The sequence below is a fragment of the Lissotriton helveticus genome, chromosome 10 (genome assembly GCF_964261635.1).
Source record: "Lissotriton helveticus chromosome 10, aLisHel1.1, whole genome shotgun sequence".
NCBI lineage: Eukaryota > Metazoa > Chordata > Amphibia > Caudata > Salamandridae > Lissotriton > Lissotriton helveticus.
Window position 1 is genome coordinate 1,012,548,753 of NC_136071.1, and position 22,288 is coordinate 1,012,571,040.

Sequence of the window (22,288 nt, forward strand, 5' to 3'; positions counted from 1 at the left end):
TCCATGAATAACTCATAGTCTCCTCCAATAGGGAAGGCGCAGGGCGGATGTGGCCAGTTCCCGCCACTAAACATTGAGAGTTTGTAGTTCTTCTGGCCCGGAGGTTTGAGGAGTGCCATCGACAATGGGTGACATCCACGAGGTACCGAGAACGCGCATCAACGCGAGTATGTTGGCTCAGTACATCGGCAAGCCAGTCTGTTTCGTGGGGCGTGTGCAGAAGGTAAGCCAGCGACAGGAAATCATTTCGTATGTGCGGGACCTATAGAGTCACGATTACCCTGGAGTCAGTTTAGCCAGGCATGATGTAGCTTTCTGGCGGGTAGATGAGAGGAGCACCGTACCCTCGCTCTATTTGTCTTACGTCCCCCCCAACTGCTGAATATTTTAGGAAACGATGCTGAAACAACATACATACATCGCATACCTTAATTTGGTTATCTACCTTTAATTGCATTGATTTCATTTGTCTAAATCATGTATTTGCGTGATATATATAAACTTTTTAATTTTTTTTAGCGCGTGTGTATGTATGTATGTATGTGTGTATATATATATATATATATATATATATATATATATACTTAAAAAACCATAGGTTTCAGGCCTTATATAGTTAGGAATTAACATTTAAAAAACCTTGCAAATTCACTTAAAAAACCATAGGTTTCAGGCCTTATATAGTTAGGAATTAGCATTTTAAAAACCTTGCAAATTCACTTAAAAACCATAGGTTTCAAGCCTTATATAGTTAGGAATTAGCATTTAAAAAACCATTGAAATTGCTCCTATATAGTTAGTTGTACTAACTATATTTTGCGCACCCGCAATCCACTGCTGATGATGTCACATATTAGATCATTCATGACATGGTCAGTGACATCACTGATGACATCTCATTTGACATCACTGATGATATCATTCATGTGATAATACGATGCACCTCCTCACACTCTAATATAACCTTTGATACACCCAGTGTTAAATACAGACTACCATTCTTGAAACCATTGACCCACCAATACCAGTTACTACATACCCACTCACTGATTCCTAGGTCTACACACACATTCACTCATTCACCCATAGAATCACTCATACATACAGTCACTCATCAATACAACACTATCATATGCACTCATACACCTATACAGACACTCACACACTGCCACTCATCCATGGAGTTACTCACACACCTAGTCAGTCATGCAAAGAATCAATCACACTTCCATTTCCTCAACTATACAGTTGTACACACAACACCTTACTTATTCAAACATATACTAACACATACTTACTCTCTTATACAATCACTGATACAAGTACACAATGATCCATACAGCCACTCGCACATTCACTGGCTCTCATGTATAGTCATTTATATATGCCAACTCTCACATGCACTGTGTTTTACATATGTACTTACTTGGACATGCAGCACTGAGATATCCATTCACTCACCAACACAACCATGCACACAGTCAACCGCCCATATTGCTGTTTCCACATGCACTCTTGCACTCATACACCCAGTGAATCAACTGCTCACACATCTATGCACAGTCACACACCTCCCAACCACCCACACACACACTCGGTCTCCCATTCAAATACTTGGGCAACCAATCAATAACCCATATAGCCACTCCTAAAACTACTGATCAACACATGCAGCAGCTTACACAACAACAGAAATACTGATGCACACATTCAGACAGTTTAGTCACTAACCCATGCATTTAGTAAGACACATTTAATCACTCACTCATACAGTCAGTCACTACGATTGACGAATCCCCCCGAAACTTTCAGGGAAGGAGCGGAGCGCAGCAAGGCAAATTTAAGGAAAATTACAGGCAGATCCCTCAATCGGCGCCAAAGTTATTCCCAATAGAATGTTCGGAATTTCCTATGATAACTAGGTCCTAACTATATATACCTACTGGCGACCGCCAGTAGGTAATATATATCTATCCAACACATCCAATCCGGCGTAATCCCTTCTCCGATCACAGAAAGGAACAACACGGGAGCCGTGGCCTCTATTCTCAGTGCAGATTTATTCAAACACAACGTCCTACGCGTTTCGGAGGGAATCTACTCCTTCATCACGGGCAAACTTTGTGCGTTTCAACATGGATAATAAAATAATGTTACGTGATAACAAACATAAACAAAATACTATCTCCTCATACATCTTAAGTTTTAGTTGTAGACATCAGTGTAACTCATGACGATAGGAGCATGCCGAATTCATTTTCGTTTTGAGTATCTATGACCCGTAACATGAATAACAAACTTGAGCTCACAATTTAATATACTTATTTAAATTGCATCATTATGTTTCATACTGTATCAGAGCAATTAATCATGTTGCCCAGTGCTTAATTAATTTACAAATGAAGTATAAACAGATTATTTCAACAAAAATAAGCAGACTCGAACCCACAGTCTCAAAAGAGAACATTTCTCTCAAGCCCATTACTATCTTGAACTAAACAAATTACCGTTTTCAGTTACTGAATTACGTAGTATCTTCATAATCATAATATTATAGCACTGGTATCAAGGATAATTCTCATGATATACTCATGATTATACATTGCTTGTTAATTTTCAACAAGAAAGAAAAGAGGGCCATGTCTACTCAAGTGAGCAAATAAAGTTAATCAAAACTGAAATTGAAGATGGGTCAAACAAAATCATGCCCAAGTGGGCTACTATTTTCTTGATCATCGGCGTAATCCTTCATCAATAACACTTGTGTATATATATCTGTAAAAAACAAGATGATAAAGGCAAAGTCTTGTTAAAATCTTCATAGCCAAAAAGTGGTATATGAAGAAAACACACACAATTCTAAAAACAGCAATCAGAGATTTACAGCAGCAAGATTATTTCAATTAATCATACAATTTGTTAATGTAAATGTACCGACAGTTCTTCGTCCATATTTAACCCCTGGGGCACCATGGTGTTAAATCTGATAATAAATTTGGACTCCAATTTTCTAAGTTCCAAAAGTCTATTACCTCCTCTTACATTGGGGGAGATACAGTCAATAACTGCAAATTTAGAATAAGTGCATGTTTCTCTCAATGAATAATGGCTCTACGCCAACTTTTCTTCTCTTTGCAGAAAAGACACAGCACTCAAGGAGGGATGTCAAAACCACGCAAAGGTTTATTCAAACAAACGCGTTTCGGCGTACTGCCTTCATCTGTGTGTCGCTTACAATAGACAGTCAGCATGTTAAATAAAGTTTTAATAAATCACGGAAACAGACATAGGACTTATCCCTCGAATCACACCACGAGCGCCATATTTGAGTGTTTCTTAAGCCAAATTACATATGTAAAAGACTCTCTTTCCCCAGTTTGGGACCACATGCTCATGGTTTACGGGTTAGATATTATTCATCACAAATGTCTCAATTTATCGAAAAAAAAATAAAGCCGTGGATTGGCTAATGTCCTATGTCAACATTGTCCCATCATGATTGTGATACCGTAAGAATATACCGCAAAAAGAATTATATATCCTAATTCATCAAAATTCAACATTTCAACTGATCAAATCGCAAGGGCAGTTGCAAAATACATTACTGATACATGTAATCGATTGGGTCAATAAATGCAATCCATTCAGTTTTGAAAAGATATATCATTTCTGAGATCCAATTTTTGTAACAGTAACAGCATGACTTCAGTGTTTTACGCCAACTTGATGACAACCGAAAAAATAATAAATGAATGAGTGAATACAAGTCAAACAGGAGAAAATACCAAAGGGATAACTGTGTGTATCAAAGATTATCTATACATATCAAAACGCATCATTTCATATATGTTCCTCTCAGGAGTAATTATAAAGATTCGTTAGTCTCATAGATACCAAGTTGACTCTGGACCATCACTTCATATATGTGGAGAATCCCTGCAAAGATGGTGTACATATCTAGGACGTATATAGAAGAGTGTAACATCACTTTCCTAGATGGAACGCCATTTCTTCTCCACTATTAAGCCCATTTGGATGTTTACTGGAGAGATCTAGAATATACCTAGACTCCAACCTCGAGTCTTCTCAGGCGATCGCCTCCTCTGACATTGGGTGGGACAATATCCAACCCAAAAAACAGAAGTTTATCTCGATCCCTGCCGTGTACCTCGGCAAAATGCCGGGCCACCGGGTAGGTAGGATCCGCCTTTTCTATGGCCCGCTGATGTTCTAATATCCTCAGTTTGAGTTCCTTGATTGTGCTGCCGATGTAGCGGGAGCCGCAGGGGCAGAGCAAACAGTAAACTACAAATTGTGAGCTACAAGTGATGAACTTTTTGATGGTCATTGTTCTCCCTGTGTCTGGTATAAGGTAAGAGAAAACTCTTTTGCTACCGGCACAGGCCTTGCAGCGCCCACAGGGAAAAAACCCTTTCATCTCTTTGAGGGTATTCACTTTAGGTATAGGTTTTTTCCAGATGACTATTGACTTAACATGTCTCCTATGGACCTAGCTTTACTGAAGGTCAACAATGGATATGCCGGCAGATCTTCCTTCAATATACTGTCGGTTTGCAAAATATGCCAGTTCTTTTTCAACATGGCTCTAAAATCATTTGCTTATTCAAAATAGTAATACCTAGGCAACTGAAGGGTCCTGTTAGGTAATCAGGTACATAAAGACAGAATTGATAAGAACACAGACTTGCTGTTGAGTGAGGCAGTGTACAGCCCAAAGGATTCAGTGATGCAATATCATATAAAACAAATTTATTGACCAAATATCATAAAACAATCTATAGACATAGTTTAAAAATTATTACACAAAGCGAATGCACAGTCTATTTCGTATACAGAGTAATTACGTAAAGATACACATATTTATCACAATAAAAATGATTTACGCAAAATAAAATAATGCTTTTATATACATCCAATGAACAAACAAGTGATGAATAGAAATGTGTCTACGCGCGTTTCGGCGTATTCGCACGCCTTCTTCGGGAGACCACTTGATATTTCTGGAAATGAGGAAGGATAATGAACATAAGATCATATAAAAAAACAGCTGTACACTTTAGTAATTAGCTCTCACTAAGAGGATAAAGGAAGAGACTCAAATGAAATGAACTGGTTCATTATCCTTCCTCATTTCCAGAAATATCAAGTGGTCTCCCGAAGAGGATAAAGGAAGAGACTCAAATGAAATGAATTGGTTCATTATCCTTCCTCATTTCCAGAAATATCAAGTGGTCTCCCGAAGAAGGCGTGCGAATACGCCGAAACGCGCGTAGAGACATTTCTATTCATCACTTGTTTGTTCTGGTCTGTTCATTGGATGTATATAAAAGCATTATTTTATTTTGCGTAAATCATTTTTATTGTGATAAATATGTGTATCTTTACGTAATTACTCTGTATACGAAATTGACTGTGCATTCGCTTTGTGTAATAATTTTTAAACTATGTCTATAGATTGTTTTATGATATTTGGTCAAATTTGTTTTATGATATTGCATCACTGAATCCTTTGGGCTGTACACTGCCTCACTCAACAGCAAGTCTGTGTTCTTATCAATTCTGTCTTTATGTACCTGATTACCTAACAGGACCCTTCAGTTGCCTAGGTATTACTATTTTGAATAATATTGTGCCCTGTCCTAGGAACTTGTATCTAGTCGCAGGGGGTCCCTTTCTTATTTACTCTAAAATCATTTGCACCTGATGAGTAGGGGGTAGTCAACCTGAATTTCCCCTCGTTCATAGCTACATCCTTCTCACGACCACTCCCATGAGTTTTAGCGGTGAGTTAGGTCCCTCTCTGGATTTTTTTCTCCCTCCTCAATGTGTTCTGTAGTATTTCCTCGACATAGCCCCTTGTTGCAAAGCGCTTTGATCAATCCGAGGCAGCCGCCTCGAAATCTGAGTCCCTTGAACAATTCCTTCCGAGCCTCAAAAGTTCCCCGTAAGGAATGCTTCTTACAAGTTGGGGTGGATGACTACTGCTGGCAAAGAGTGTTGAATTGCCAGCAGTCTCCTTTCTATACAGTGCAGTGTGAAGGCGGTCTCCTTCGACAAACACCCTCAGGTCCAAGTACTCCGCTGCCACCGGACTAATTGAACCTGAGAAGTGCAGGTTAAGGTTGTTGTTGTTGAGTAACCTGATGTATTCCTCTGTCTGTCTCACCGTGCCAGACGATAAATAAATCGTCGATGTATCGGTGCCAACATACTGTTTCCCCCTTGTGTTGTCCAACCACACAGCTCCTGGTCACCCGCTCTTCCCACCAGCCTACGAACCAGTTTGCATAGCTGGGAGCGAAGCAGGTGAATTTTCCAGCCGTCATCGCTGTTGATAATATGAGATGATGATGCATTTATAAGCAGCCGCTTTACAGCGTTAGGGGTAAACACTGACGAAGGACTGTTGTCCGAAACGCGTCTGTTCACACCGCTAACGGCGAAATAAAATTATCCTACCTTTACCCTCGGAGTGCTGTACTTTGTTCCATGGATTGGGGGACGAAGCCTGAGCCTTGATGGAAACGCGAGTACCATCGCGTATAAGAACCCGCCTGTGTGACCCGGGATATATATATATATCAAATGCCCTTATGCTTACAGAGGGCACACAACGCTGCTCTCACCATCCGGTTTATTAGCCTTGCAGCTGCTTGCTTATCAGGTCTCCCTTCATTAATCCCATGCCCGACGCGTTTTGAGGCCATCTACGCCTCTTAATCATGGGCTGTTGCATACAAACAAAGAGGGCTCACCTTTTCATTTCCAATACTTTCATTTATTGAAAAAACGCCCTCAATGGGCGTGGCTCACAGGTAATGCTCAGAGCATGATGGTAGATGTGGTCCTAGGAAGGGTGAGTATCTGAATCGCCTTCAGTAGGTTCAATGTTTGAATGTCCGATTTGCACAATTATTTCCTTGAGTAGGATGGGGTTTCTGAAAGCAGGCAGAGTTAAATTGCAGAGCAGCATTCTTTTCAGAAGGAAACCGTTTCTTTCCGAAGCCTTCCCATTGTCAGCTCTCACAGCCTTCAGGAAGTGGTGCCCCTCTGCCACGACCAGGACTGCCGTGCGTAAATGTCAATATCAAATGCCCTTATGCTTACAGAGGGCACACAACGCTGCTCTCACCATCTGGTTTATTAGCCTCGCAGCTGCTTGCTTATCAGGTCTCCCTTCATTAATCCCATGCCCGACTCGTTTCGAGGCCATCTACGCCTCTTAATCATGGGCTGTTGCATACAAACAAAGAGGGCTCACCTTTTCATTTCCAATACTTTCATTTATTGAAAAAACGCCCTCAATGGGTGTGGCTCACAGGTAATGCTCAGAGCATGATGGTAGCTGTGGTCCTAGGAAGGGTGAGTATCTGAATCGCCTTCAGTAGGTTCAATGTTTGCAAAAGTAAGAAACTCACTGTGCAAAATACGCCGTTATTATTAAAACCAGCAATCCGTTTCAAGTTGTAATTATGACCTTTAAAAAAAAAATCTATTTCAGTTCTCACTGATTTCAGTATTTTTTGTATCATTGCGCCTCACCACCGGGCAGCAGCCTTTTGTGGCACCTGCTCCGAAAGTACCTCTGTCATCAGGACGAAGAGCACTTCATTTCCTTCTGTCACCATACTTCGGGGGCACTCAGGTTTCACACGTTGTGACCCTCTGAGTTGCGGTATTGCCTGAGTGCTCTAGAACGCTGGGTGTATGTATGTATGTATGTATGTGTATATAATATTCCACAGCAAGAAGGGCTCCTTTCAGGACCAGAGAGGTGGTGCACGTGCCGATGGAGCACGCCGGAAATTAATCTTCAAAGTGTAACATGTAAAGCTCACTCTAAGGACACAGTAAAAGTTGCAGCAACAGTATGTTTAATTTATCTTCTCATTACATGTTTCGACTGTTATGTTATGTTATGTTATGTTATGCACTTTTATTAGGCGCACAGCTGCTCCAGCGAAGGAGCGTCCTGGCGCTGCGACAAGGTAGCAGCACAACACAACAAATAAAAACAGTAGTGGAAGTGGACTAAAGGAACAGGAAAGTTTTCACAGCTCGGCGGAAGGAGAGCAAGTCCCTAGAGGCACGAATCGCCGGGGGGAGAGAGTTCCACAACATAGCAGCGCGGACTTGAAAAGAACGTCCGCCGGCTCTGCTGCGCTTAACACGGGGGACAACCGCGAGTTCCAAATCAGCGGATCTTAAAGATCGAGCAGGGGTGTAATGAACCAGAAGCTTGGATAGGATCCTGGCCGGGGATCCCTTAAGTATTTTGTAGGCGACACAGAGGACCTTAAATTGGATCCGCTGAGCCACCGGTAGCCAATGCAACGATCGCAGGGTGCTAGAGGTAGGACAAGATCTAGGTAGTCCTACTACCGCTCTCGCAGCGGCATTCTGAATCCGCTGCAAACAACCAATTTCTGCTTGGTTTAAGCCAGCGAATAAAGAACTCGCGTAATCCAGCCTAGAGATGACAGTGGCTTGGATCACGAGTTGCCGGGTGGCGGCATCAAAAAACTTAAGCACTGGGCGAAGGCCTCGTAGGATGCCGAAGCAACAGGCCGCCGTACGTTTAGTGTGACATACAAACGTAAGGGAGGGATCCAACCATACTCCGAGGTTTTTAAGCTCGGAGACTGGGATAGGTGTAGGACCCAAATCCCCTGGCCACCATCTGCTACCCCAAAGTTCCGGTTGCTTCCCAAAAATCATGACCTCTGTCTTACTGGCGTTCAGCTGGAGACAGTTGGACGTCATCCAGCCAGCGACCGCCCTCAGTCCTTGTTGGAATCTAGGTGCATCCACATCGGCATCCCCGCTGATCGTGACCGCTAGCTGGGTGTCATCGGCGTATGACACCATTGTCATACCCCATTGACGAACAACCTCAGCCAGCGGCCTTACGTATAGATTGAACAACGTAGGACTCAGCGAGGAGCCTTGGGGGACCCCCAGATCCAGCAGATGGGGTTTGGACTGATGTGGAGGGACGGTCACGCTAAAGGTCCGATTAGCTAGGAAAGACCGGAACCATTGGAGAGCGGTACCCGTGACACCAGCCTCCTCTAATCGACGCAGAAGGATGGGGTGTGATACGGTGTCGAAGGCGGCGCTCAGATCTAATAGCACCAGCGCCGCCGTTTGACCCGCATCAAGCACGGAGCGCAAATGCTCTACCATATACAGCAGAGCCGTCTCCGTGCTATGGCCTGCTCGAAATCCATTCTGCGTCGTATCGAAGATATCGGCTTGGAGAAGATGTTCCGAGAGGACCGCGTTGACATGCGCCTCAGTCACCTTGGCAGGCCACGGCAGCAGAGAAATTGGCCGATAGTTTTCGGGCTTACTCCCGTCCAGGCTTGGTTTCTTGAGAATGGGCCGCACCATTGCCTGTTTCCACTTGAGTGGAACTACACCAGATGTTAGCGATGCATTTATCAAGGAACATAACGGTGAGATGTCATGCACCGCCAGATCCTTGAACACATCCGGGCGGAGCGGTTCTGCTGGGGACCCTGACCTCACTTGGCAAGCCAGTTTACCAAGGCTTTCAGTTGTTAAAGTCGGAAAAGAGTGCAATTCCTCTACAGTCAAGGGTTTAAGAGGTGAATCTGCCGGTGAACTGGCCGGCGGAAAAGCCCGATAGATAGCGTTCACCTTCTCCACGAAAAAATCCGCCAGAATTTCACAGTGCTCCACAGAGCTCTGGAAAATAGCAGTCACCTTTTTAGTGGTAAGATCTTTCAACACCTTGAAGATAGTTTTTGAGGGATTGGTGTTAGTCCGAAATTGTGAGGCGTAAAAAGCAGCGCGGGTTCTACACACTGCTCGATGGTAGAGTTTAACAGTGGCTTGGTACATGGCCTTCTCCTGGTTGTTGTAGGTTTTACGCCATGCCCGCTCTGCACGCCTACAGGAGGTCTTAAGTACCCGCAGCGCATCGTCGTACCACGGGCTAGTATTCCTGGCCCCAAATTTACACCAAACTGTGGGGATAAGGGAATCCAATGCCCTAATCACCCAATTACAGAAGCCGTCATATCCTTGATCTATCGTACCAGTTATGTCTAATGGGTTGGACGATAAAAGATGGTAAAACTCGTCCAACTTTAGTTTATTCCACCGCCGTCTAGGGGTTGGACAGGCCACTGGTTTGGGCTGCATAACGGGTACGGGGCACTGGATCTGTATCAAGTCCATGCCAGCGGTGTAAGGCTAGAGATGCAGGCTTCTGTCAAGTTGGTGAAAAATGGGTCAAGAGTGTGCCCCCCTGTATGAGTGGGTTGTGCGACCATCTGAGTCATCTGAAACGACTCTAAATCTGCAATAAAACTAGCCACTGCCCAGCAGTCTTGATCACATTAGAATTCCTCACCAATACAGTGCACATAAATGACTGTGGGCTACACATAGACAAGGGACCTTCAAGGTAACTAACCAAGTAAAGTGTTGGCGATATTGTTGTGTTGTGGTATACAAATCAAATATTGAAATAAGGTGTATACATGGTTGAATAGTATTGCAGCATACAATAATAAATTCAAGGATAAATTCATGAAATTAAAATTAATAGTTGCAGCTTCTTTGTAAATAGCTAGGGGAGAAAAAATGAATCCAGAACCTAAAGTATGATCGATTCACTTACTATCGCCAACACTGAATATTACATGCTTTGTCACGGTTCACGTCTTCTGGCATTCCTGTCTGTTGTGAATGTACAGACCACCCTTAAACCACTGGTGCCCAGAGAGGTAAACTCCAGACTTGGAGGGAATTGGGTTTGATGAACCCTGAAATGCCCTAAAGTGGAGGGACCCATTCCTGAATTGAGGTGCGTGTCCAAAGGAGGTGACAGGCAGAGTGGATGAGATCTCCCAAACAAATGTGGGAAGGCAAAACCAACAGTTTTCTGTTAGACAGGGTGGCAGAGCTGCCTGGTACTAGTGCTGCCACGCCCTAGCATATGGAAGGGAAAACTCCAGCCTGGGGGGTGGGTTGAGTCCGATAGACCCAGAAGTGCCCTTCAGTTTAGTTATCAGTGCCCAAATAGGAGGGTACTGATGAAGAGACTAGTGCCTGGCTGTAGTAGTGATCCATCGTGTGTAAACCCCCTCCTCTCCCCCCCCCCCCCCCCTTCCCCTCCCATTAGTTCTGAGGAGCAGGGAACAGGACTGACGCTAGATAACAGGGTACCCTTAAGAGTGGGGACATAATTCCCAAGATGATCATAATGGGTCGAGGTTTAGTTCCTGTAAGTGGACCTGCTGTATGACCCACGTGTCCTCCTCTATATAAGACTTCTGCACTTTTTCTTTATCCTGTTATAGGCTGTGTCTGGCATCTTGGGACACTTATGAGGCACTTTATTGACCCATCGCTACAATAGAGGAGGACACATGGGACATACAGCAGAACAGCTTATAGGCACTAGGCCTCGACCCATTATGATCTGCTCCATTTACCACACTAATTGGTGCATCAGTCCACTCCATTGCTGAAACGAAGGAGAATAACCTCATAGGACCGTGGAATTACAAAACATATATGGTTATGAGGATTTTGGGCTTCCTTAAGACCCTTCAACTAATGTTTCTTTTTGGGGCGTCAGTGTTTTATTGATTTTGTATTTGTTTATTACGTACAATATGTCTCTGAATCTGATGTACTTTATACTGAATATCCTAAATATATATAATTTTATAAAAACAGTACGCCTAATACTGTTACACTGTTATCTGCTGTGTGGGTATTAGTTACAACGGATGAAGATGTTCTTCAATGAGCAGTGTCTGCCACACATTTAGGGTTTGAAAGTGATGTAAATATGCTACAGTTTTCCCAATTCAGTGGCGCTTGTTTTGTTAACCTCAAATGGATGAAAGGCTGAATCTTCCCTGGTATTCCATCCTGTTTATTCAGACTTACGAAGCAGACACATCAACCCTCTGAGCAGCTCATGTAATCTATTGAGCTGCAAAGATTGCACAGTTTAGATTTTTGTCCAAGTGATTGCTTTTGTTTTAGTTGGGAAGAGACCAGTATTAATACAATGGAAAGTACTAGTTCAAATTGGGTCATAATGATTTGCCACAGTAATCAATCTTTCTAGGCAAAGCATTTTCTAAGGTCTGAAGAATGCTCTGATTGTATGGTGCACATCTGAAATGCAAAATGTTGTCATAGGATTTTAAGAATTTGCGTTGTCAAATAGAACTAGGATCCTGTGTGTATTCTCAAACCAAATTTGAGAGCGCTTGATACAATGACATTTTGTATACATGTGCTACTTTTTTAGCTGATTATCTAACAATGTCTATATTCCTTTGCTTTTGTACAAATCATTTTCATACATTTACCAACATCATCTATAAGGATGATTAGCATAGTGTATCCTCTTAGTTTACCCTCTGGCAATTAGCTGTTGATTTTCTCAGGCAATCTTCCTCCCTCCTTCCCTTTCTTAAATCAATTTGGGGTGAAAACATCCTTTAATGTAAGACTGTCATAACTTGTCGAAAACCCACATGGTTTGATTGCACCATCACTGTACAGGCGCTTGACCATTGTTGTAACCAGATCAGCTATATTGTTTGTTAGTCCTATCTTTAGCTAGGAGGACATATGGCCCGTCAGTATTTTGAACATTGTCTTGCTCCCTTTTATCCTTTTAGGTCTTCACCTTACTTACCTTGTTGAATTTAATTCCTTGAGTTTGCATGAATATTGTTTAACATATATTTACGTTTGCAGGACATGTTTGTCTTTTAAAAAAAACAACGAAATTAGTAATGAAACATTAATTGAGATTTATCTGTTTATTTTTCCTACTTCCCACTAGGTTCACCCCAGTGGATCTTCATTTGTCCTATCAGATGGACAAGGAAAAAATACAACAGTTGAGCTGGCAGAACCGGTAGGTGGTGTTATAGAATGAGTGGAGATGTATGATTGTACACCATACAGGATATGGGAAACTATCATCTGTTAGTGGGCTGTTTCTTTAAAAGTCACCCTTGATCCAAAAATATTTTAAAGTCTGTTTTTTACCTGAAGTATGCTGACATTCACGTTTGTACAACACATGGAACTCGATTGATCTATGGTGTCTTGACAGTTAAACAAAAGATGTCACAATAAAAGCTTAGCAAATTTTCACAGAAGTACAGGGAGCTCACTCTATTGCTATCTATCTCTTTTTTTTAAATTCACGATTATCAAAATGTTACTGGACATTCTTATTTATGCTTTAAAGTAATTTGAGTTATAATCCATTTGTCCTCAAGGCAAAATTATTTTGTCAAATACTCAATGCTCTACTTGCTTACTCCATAAAGCTGTTTCATCGAGATTGCGTGATCTGACATTAAAAAAAAAAAAAAAGTTTCAGTAACTGTATAAAAAAATCTGTCCTACTGCAAAGAAAGTAACCAGAATCAATGAATCATATCAAATTGTTTCGTTTCCAATGAATCGTAAAACCTGAGATCTTTTGAAACTGCTGTCCTGGAGTTTGTGTCTTAATCGTCATTCTAACCATATTCCCACTATGCTCTTTTGCTTTATAAATGCTCCCTCACAAACTCACTAACCTCTGCCTTAGTCTTAACTATTTGTATGCAGCTGTGATGCATTTGAAGTACCTATTATGTTCAAGGCTCCTTCTGAAACACCAACTTACCACATCAATAGTCTTCTTCCTTTCTCATCTTAGTCCCATGACTCAGTCACTGTACATTACGAAAATTCATTCATAGATAAAACTGGTATTCAACCCTTCGGTGATATTTCATACCTAATTTTGTCATCACATTTGCCTCTGCCTTCCATTTTTTTCTATTTTGGTTAACTCCTCTTTATGGTTCTTCTACCAGTATCCACACCATAAAACAAAGCTGATGCAATTTGCTTTTATTTAGGGCCTGAAGATGCACCTCTAATGATGGTTTCTCATTTCCAGTCTTTACATTGCTTTTCTATGTGTGTATAGTTACACCGTTATCTGCATTCAGCTTGCTTACAGCCCATGTTGTTGTTTTATAGGATGCACTCTGTACATATTTTCATAACTTGACTTTCATCCAATTAGATTTTCTGTCCTGCCCTGGGATGTGTTCAGTATTCTCCTCAAGTTACATTATTACAATTGGAACAATTCAGACACTGTTTTTGTACTTGTTTTGTTCAACATATCTTTTACTTTTCCTGGAAATCTTATTGGTTCCAAATTGCCATTCATTTGGTGTTCATCATCTACACAAATTAACTTCCATCTTCTTGTAATGATTCTCACGTGCCAATTACTGAGAGTGGTCGAAAAAGGCCCTCTGTTGCACAAAGTCATCTCTCCTGCCCTGAGTGCATAAATATAACTATCTAGTATCCTGTTATTTTATTTTGACCCAACCTTGCGCCAAGCTAGTGTGTGCACGAAGGCCTACTCTATACTTTGACCTGAGTGAGATCCTGTACCTGTAAGGGTACATCAAGTGTGCTCTCATTTAACTGACAGTGTTATGGGTTTTACATGTAGAACAGTGGTGGCAGTGTACTATGTTTTTTTGGCTCCGTAGTTGTCACCAGACTTTTTTTAACGAATCACTGGAGTGAAGGCCTACTAGCATACACATGTAAAGTTCTGCTTCTATGTGCTAACCCAGGTCTTAGTTCTAACATCACAGTCAATGTCATAGATGCATTGTAAAAACAGGTGATGGACAGAATGCAGAACAATGTCATACATTCACCCCAGTACAGAGATCTGGGCATAAATCCATCGTTTTTTTTGCTCTCCATGCCATTCCAGTTTGAACCCAGCCATATGCAAATCAGTCTTGACCCTGTGCCCCATGGGAACAGTCCAGCCCGAACTGCCAAGCCAGGTCCTCCCTGGACTGGAAACAAGGACCCGTTTTGGGCTTTCAGCCCTCATCAGCCCAGATAGCTTGATTCCAGTGGCATGGAGAGCACGGGACTCACGTCTAAGCATACCCGTCCCACTCGGGGTGACAAATGCAAAAACAGGTGATGGATAGAATGCAGAACAATGTCATACATTTACCCCAGTACAGAGATCTGGGCCTAAATCCATCGTTTTCTGCATTGTAGCCTTTATGGTCCATTGTGCATTGTGTATACAAGTGAGCCAGAGTAATTAAGGCCTGAGAGTTCCATTTGGAAGACCCATGCCTGCTAGTGCAGAAGATGATGGTGAGGTTGTTTTTCTAGACTATGGAAGTGTATTGCTGACTACTTAAGCCGGAAGGAGGAGACCTAGACACCGAAGCGGGGGCAAATGGAGACCGGGCTCTTTTTAGGATCTGTTTGCTGAGGGGCTACTTAGTCGTCTTGAGCACTGCCATTTGGACGACAGTGAGGTTGAGGGTGTGGGACGGCAGTCCCTGTTGTTCAGAGTGTGAAGGGTCCTTTACGTGATGCCAGCCTTTTGTCTCTCATCTTGATTGATGTCCAAGTTGATAAGCAGATACAAAATGCTCATGGCCTCTTTTTGCCTCTGTTGTGGGTGCTGCAAACTGAAGGTGACCATGCATGTGGAGCATCACTCTAAATGAAAGTGCCAAACCAAACTGCTTCTGAGAGTGCAAACAGAGCATGAACATTCACTCTCTGCTTTACCTTTTATAAAAGTGAGCGCTTCTGACCCACTTGATTTTCCAGTCACAAATTCTTTGATCAAGAAAGATTCCTCCAATGTAGTACTCCATCATGTGGTACTTCTGACAGGAGAGGCTATATGCAGTGTCTTCAAAAATTGAGAGGGGTTTAGGTAGTGCTTAATTTAAGCCAGTGGTTCCATGTAGGGCTCAACAGCACTTGTTTTTGGGGCCCAGCACTCGTTTCCTCAACAGACATTGATCCAAAGCAAGCAAGAAAGAAAAAAACAAAAATGGGGAAAGCAGGAAGAAAAAGGTAGAAAGCAAGAATGAAGGAGAACCTGCAAGACTGGAATAAAGAGGTAGGGAGTGACTGGTAGCCAACAGAAAGTGACCCACAGAGAGCCATCTGTGACGCCCTCCAGTATTGAAAGCAAAAAATCTAACATGCATACATTTTGTACCCAGGGGAATCGGTTTGCCACACCAATGCATCCAACTCTGTCACTAAGAAATGTCTCTTGTGAGTACTGGCAAAAGGATTATGGAGTCCAGAAGAATTCATCAGTATTTCTGGATAGAGGGGAGAGAGATTGGAGAATCCCAAGAGATCTCCAAAATAGTGTTACCAGGGTTAAGTCTGCCAGTTGCTTTTTTAACCGAAGTTGCTGTCCTCAAAATCAGCAGGCCTGGGGGTTCGTCTAAGTTCAGGGGCCCACGCAGAGTCTGCAGAAAGCCCTACTTGACTGACACTGGATCTGCTCTACTGATGTATAAAAGTAGGAACTGGACTTTCTAATGAGATGTATAAAGATTCGCTTGGCAAAGACAGACAATCCCAGAGGTAAACAGTGTGAAACATGGTGAAGACTAGAAGCATGAATATGTTTACATCGATGATGTTAGAGGCTTATCCGAGCTCGTCTATTATGGCAATCACCAGTTCAATGCCCAGTCCAGCTGACTTTATATTTATCCTGGCCCTGCATTGCTTCAAAAGATTTGCAAAGCTATCTTTCTAGGAAATATTTACTAACTTTGGTGGCTGGTGGAAGAAGAGAAGTGGGTGGTAATTCACTGGGATCCAGATGCAGTTTTGGCATTGCGTTTACATGACCGTCTGAAATGCCTTAGGATCCACCTCTGTAGGCAGAGGTTGGTCATGTTATGTTATGTTAATGCGGCTCGCATAGCGCGCAGCTGCCCCAGCAAAGGGGCGTCCGGCGCTTGCAGCTAAGAAGTGTGAAATGCACAGTGATCAGAAAACCATAGTAGCTGTCAGAAGTACCCAAGTTAGGCTAAAGGAAAAAGGAAAGTTTTAACAGCTTTCCTAAAAGCAAGAACACAGTGCATACCACGGATCTGTTCCGGCAAAGAATTCCACAGCCTGGCTGCCAGATAGCGAAAGGAACGACCTCCCGCACGGCTGCGCTTAATCCGCGGAACCGCAACCAACTGCTACCCTGCCGACCACAGCCTGTGCGTCGGAACATACAAAGTGAGCAAGTTGCTCAACAGGCTGGGACTAGCAAATTTCACAGTCTTGAAGGATAGGCAAAGTGCCTTAAATTGAATCTGTTTCTCCTTGGGAATCCAATGCAGCCAGCTGAACAAACACTCGGAAGGCCTACCAGAGCTCGGGCAGCGGCATTTTGGACACGTTACATCAGACATATCTCGGCCTTATTTGCCCCAAGTAAAAGAGAGCTGGCATAATCGAGGCGAGAAAGGATGGTAGCCTGTATGACCAGCTGACGTGTAGTGGGGTAAAAGAATTTCAGAATGGGCTTAAGACCCTGCAGCTGGCCGAAACAAGTGCCGGTGACTTTTCTAGTATGGTCTTTAAAACTAAAGGATGAGTCCATCCACACCCCAAGATTTTTGTCAACGTCTTAGATGTGGGGATTACACCCAAAACCGTTGGCCACCACTGCTCGCTCCATAGACTAGTATTCTTCCCAACCAACAAAACCTTGGTTTTGTTGGCATTGAGTTGCAAACAATTGGAGGCCATCCATTGAGCCACAGCCGCCATCCTATCTCTAAACCTGGAGGCATTAGGGGAAGATCCGTCAGCCAAGGTGACAATCGGCTGCGTGTCATCGGCATATTTATTTATTTGGAAATTTTATATAGCGCTACAGATGCCTCAGTGAAGGGGCGTCCCGGCGCTTTAGGTCATGCCAACAGCGTGCAGAAGCTAGGCCCTAAGAGCAGAGGCTAGGCCCTGGGAAATAGAAAAGTTTTAATAGCTTTACGGAAGGACAGAAGGCAGTCTAAGCGGCGGATCTGCACAGGAATAGAGTTCCATAATTTGGCAGCAAGGTAGCGAAAGGACACCCCCACCCCCCAAGCTCTGACGCTTCACCCGGGGCACCGTGACAAGGCAGTGCTCGGCTGAACGTAGCTGGCGAGTAGGTACGTAGGGGGATCAGTAGGTTGGACAGTATCTCAGAGGAGGATTTCTTTTATAATTTTGAAGGTTAAACATATGGCCTTAACCTGAATCCTCCGAGGCACAGGCAGCCAGTGCAGCCGCCACAAAGCATCTGTCGCAGAGCACGTTCTAGGGAGCCACAGGAGGACACGAGCCGCTGCGTTCTGCACTCTTGAGAGGCGCGTGACTTCCGACTTGTTGGCTCCCAATAGAAGTGAGGTAGCATAGTCCAGCCTGGACAAGATAGTAGCTTGGACTATCTGCTGGCGGGTGGGAGGGTCAAAGAAACCAAGTATAGGTCGAAGGCCTCGGAGAAGACCGAAGCAGGAACCAGCGATCTTCTTGGTAGGCTCTTGAAAATCCAGCTTGATATCAAACCAGACCCCCCAGGTTTTTTACAGCCGACTTAGGAGTGGGGGCACCACCCATGGAATTAGGCCACCAGTGTTTGCTCCATAGTCCCTTATCTTTCCCCACCAGTAGCACCTCTGATTTGTTAGCATTGAGTTGCAAGCAGTTCGTGGTCATCTGCTGCAAGACCAGCCTGGAACTGTGCGGCAGCCCGAGTGATCTTCAGAGAGGGCCACCACCAGCTGAGTATCGCCAGCGTACGAAATCATGGACTAACCATGGTCTCTTGCTACCGCCGCTAAAGGTCGAACAGAGGTTAAACAGGACTGGGCTTAAAGTTGAGCCCTGAGGAACCCCCTGCTTGATGGCATGAGCATGGGAGAGGAAGGGGGGGGGGGGCCATGACCTGGAATGCTCGGTCAGAAAGGAAAGAATGGAACCACTCCAGGGCCGGCCCCATCGCCCCCACCTCCTCCTAGCGGCGCAAGAGAATCTTATGGGAGACCGTATCAAACGCCGTGCTGAGCTCGAGCAGGATGAGCGCCGCAGTCTGGCCCTCATCCAGGATGGTACGTAGATGTTCACATACTGCTATTAGTGCAATCTCGGTGCTATGGCCCGGGTGGAACCCGTTCTGGGTGCGGTCTAAGGCGCCAGAGTTGCTCAGATGTCCAGAGAGAATATTGTTCGCATGAGCTTTAGAAATTTTAGCGACCCAGGGTAGTAGGGATATGGGGCGGACGTTTTCTAGCTTAGTAGGGTCCAGAGAAGGTTTTTTCAACAGGGGGACCACCCTTGCAGTTTTCCAAGACATGGGCACCACTCCTGTATTAAAAGAAGAGTTTATAATCTGGCATATAAGTGGCAATAGCACAGATAGGGCATCTCTGAATTGGGCCGGTTTCATAGGGTCGATGGGGGAGCCAGATTTAACCCTCTTACTTAACGTAAGGAGTTTGTCGTGGGCCATAGGAGGGATAACCGCTAGGATAGTAGTAGGCCGACGGATAGTAGAGGGAGCAAGGTCTGTCGGGACAATGGCAAAGGATTTATAGATAGTCTCAACTTTTTAAACAAAGAAAGAGGCTAGATCCTCACATTGTTGTTCAGACGTGATACATGTCGTGGCGGGATCTTTCCTAGTTTTGAAGTCATGGAGTATTTTAAAGATGCTTTTGACTGGATTATTGCTGGCCTTAATCTCATTGGCCTGAAAGGCAGATCGGGCCTGATGTATTGCCTTGTGGTAACGTTTAATTGCTTCCTGACAAAGCTTTTTTGTCCCAGGGTCGTATTTTATTTTATTTTTATTTTATTTTCAAGAGTTTCATATAGCGCTGGCTAGACCCGGAGGTATCAGAGCGCTTTACATGTGCATCAGATAATAGTTACAGGTTACATCATAATGAAGGTTACATAGTTCTTAGAGCATGGCCACAGTTACTGGTAAGGTCGAGATAAACAATAAGCACAAACACGTAAGGGGAGAAGCAGGCAAGGTGAGAGATTCAGGGGAGGGGGGTTGGAGCAGGGGAAGTAGACAGATAATGAAGGCGGGAGAGAGGAGGTTAGGGTGAGAGACACAGCATGGGAAGAGGAGGGGAAGGGTGACTGGTACACAAACCGGTAGACGAGTCAAGGCAAACGTCCAAAGTCCAGTAAGCTATGATCCCAGGGGAAGTGGTATCACTTCCCTATCTCTGTTGCGAGAGGCTCCCTTTGCACAGTGGACTCTCTGAGAGGTCTCAGACCCCAAGACCTACATACTGGATCCTTCCCCAGAAAGGGGAGAGGGAGTGCTTTGGCAAGGGGTGCCATACCATGCCTCAAGTGTGAGTGGCTCCCTTGGCGCAATGGACTCACTCAGCGGGTTCGCTGAGACTCCAGTGTATAAATATTGAATCTTTCCCCAACAAGGGGAGAAGGAGTGCTTAGTCAACGGGCACAAAGGACAGGGGGTAGGCAGAGTAGCAGGCAAGGGGAGAGAATTCGGGGGAGAGGGGATAGGAGCTAGGGACGAGACAATGAGGAGAGACGAAAAGAAGTCTGTCTAAAGACCGACTGGGTAGGTGACGACCAAGGAGGGAATCCACGGCCCATCTCCCCTATAGCTAAACTAAGTAGCTCCATCGGGCGTCAGACAAAATAGTTCAGGCTCAATACATTGAGAGGAGGGAAGGTGAGACATACATGGAGTGCGGATGCGGTAGGAGACTGCAGGAGAGACGAAAGGAAGTGCAACAATGTGGTTCAACAATATATAGGAAAAGATCAAACAAGAAAAAATTATATCAAACAGTCAGCAATACATTAGGGGAGGAGAGAGAGGAGCGAGAAAGTAGTAGGGGGGAGGGGTAGCGCACAAGACGGGCCACACAGGCATACACGGGTAGATAGAGGATCGCCATAAATCAGGAGGAAGAAGAGGGCAGGTCAAATGAACAGGGCTAAGGGAGGGGAGGAGGGAAAGTGAGGTTGGCTAGACCAAAAGGTATCAGAGCACTATACATGAGGATCAACAATGTATCAGACAAGATGAAAAATTACACAATACATCAAAAATAATAGGCAATACATTAGGAGCGGAGAGAAAGGAGAGAGAAAAGCAATAGAGGGGGCTGGGGAGGTGGGAAAGAGAGAAAAGAGAGAAAAGACAACAAGGAGAGACAAGAGGAAGTCTGTCTAAAGACCGACTGGGTAGGTGACGACCAAGGAGGGAATCCACGGTCCATCTCCCCTATAGCTAAGCCATGTAGCTCCATCGGGCATCAGACAAAATAGTTCAGTCTCAATACTTCGAGAGAGGGGGGGAAGGAGAGACATAATAAAAATAAAATAAAATAAAAATGAATGGAGGGAGGATTTGGGAAGAGACGACAGGAGAGATGCAAGGAAGTCTGGCTAAAAACCGACTGGGTAGGTGACGTCCAAGTAGGGAAATCCCCGACCGGTCTCCCCTATAGCTAAACTAGGTAGCTCCATCGGGCATCAGAACAAAATAGCTAGATCTCCATTGACGAGGGAAAATTCAGATAGACAGGGTGGGGGCTAGGACAGGTGAGGGCAGAGGTCATTAGCAGGAAAGTGGAGAAGAGTAGAGCGGGGAGGGGTAGCGGACAGGACGGGCCACACAGGCGCACACGGGTAGATGGAGGATCGCCATAAATCAGGAGGAAGAAGAGGGCAGGTCAAATGAACAGGGCTAAGCGAATTACAGTTGCGGGAGTCCAACTGGACGCTAATTACAGCGGTGGGTGCTGAATATTAGCAGGGGTATCGGAAGTCCATAGAGGGCATTTAGGATTTACTGGAAGGCAGCCACGCATTGATTTACTTTGGGATATGGCTGCACGGGGTGCGAGAGGTACAAAAATGGAACGCATGTTGCAGACAATGATGTGCAGAATTAATGCGATGGACAAAATGTGGGGAGAGTGGATGCGCTCGGGAGGACGGTGGCTGAGATGGGTGAGCGGTTGGAGGCAAGCACAGGGAGCAGGCCCAAGCGAAGAATAGTACCACCAAAGCCTAGGGGTGATTGGGAGGTCCCCCCGGCGCGCGGCAGGGGCAAAAAAGGAGGCAGGGGGCGTAATAGCCCCAGATTGTGAGAAGGGTCACCGGTACCGGAGGCAGCCCCCGCGCCAGCCAGCCCCGTACCAGTACCGATAGTGCCAGCTACCCCAATTATTACACTGGCGGAACCGGCACCAGCCACACCGCCGGCAGGGGCAAATCCGGGAGTAGGTCCTGTTCCCCAGAACTGGAGGCACAGATAGCGGCGCTGGTCCCATGGTTGGGGATAGGGGGAGTTTTACCGGCGGCTGCGGACCCCTTGGCAGAAGCGCAGAAAGTGGTGGCCCGA

The 22,288-nt window shown here is 44.4% G+C and overlaps 1 protein-coding gene across 1 annotated transcript in view; it reads left to right on the forward strand.

Annotated features, from left to right (window-relative positions):
- The first annotated feature begins 20 nt into the window (after positions 1-20).
- The window catches only part of RPA3 (replication protein A3), a 42,038-nt gene continuing 19,770 nt past the window's right edge, over positions 21-22,288 (forward strand). Inside the window, exons 1-2 of the mRNA XM_078663709.1 lie at positions 21-223; positions 12,866-12,940. Coding sequence (XP_078519835.1) covers positions 125-223; positions 12,866-12,940 — 174 coding nt within the window. The 5' untranslated portion in view covers positions 21-124. The remainder of the gene's footprint in view (positions 224-12,865; positions 12,941-22,288) is intronic.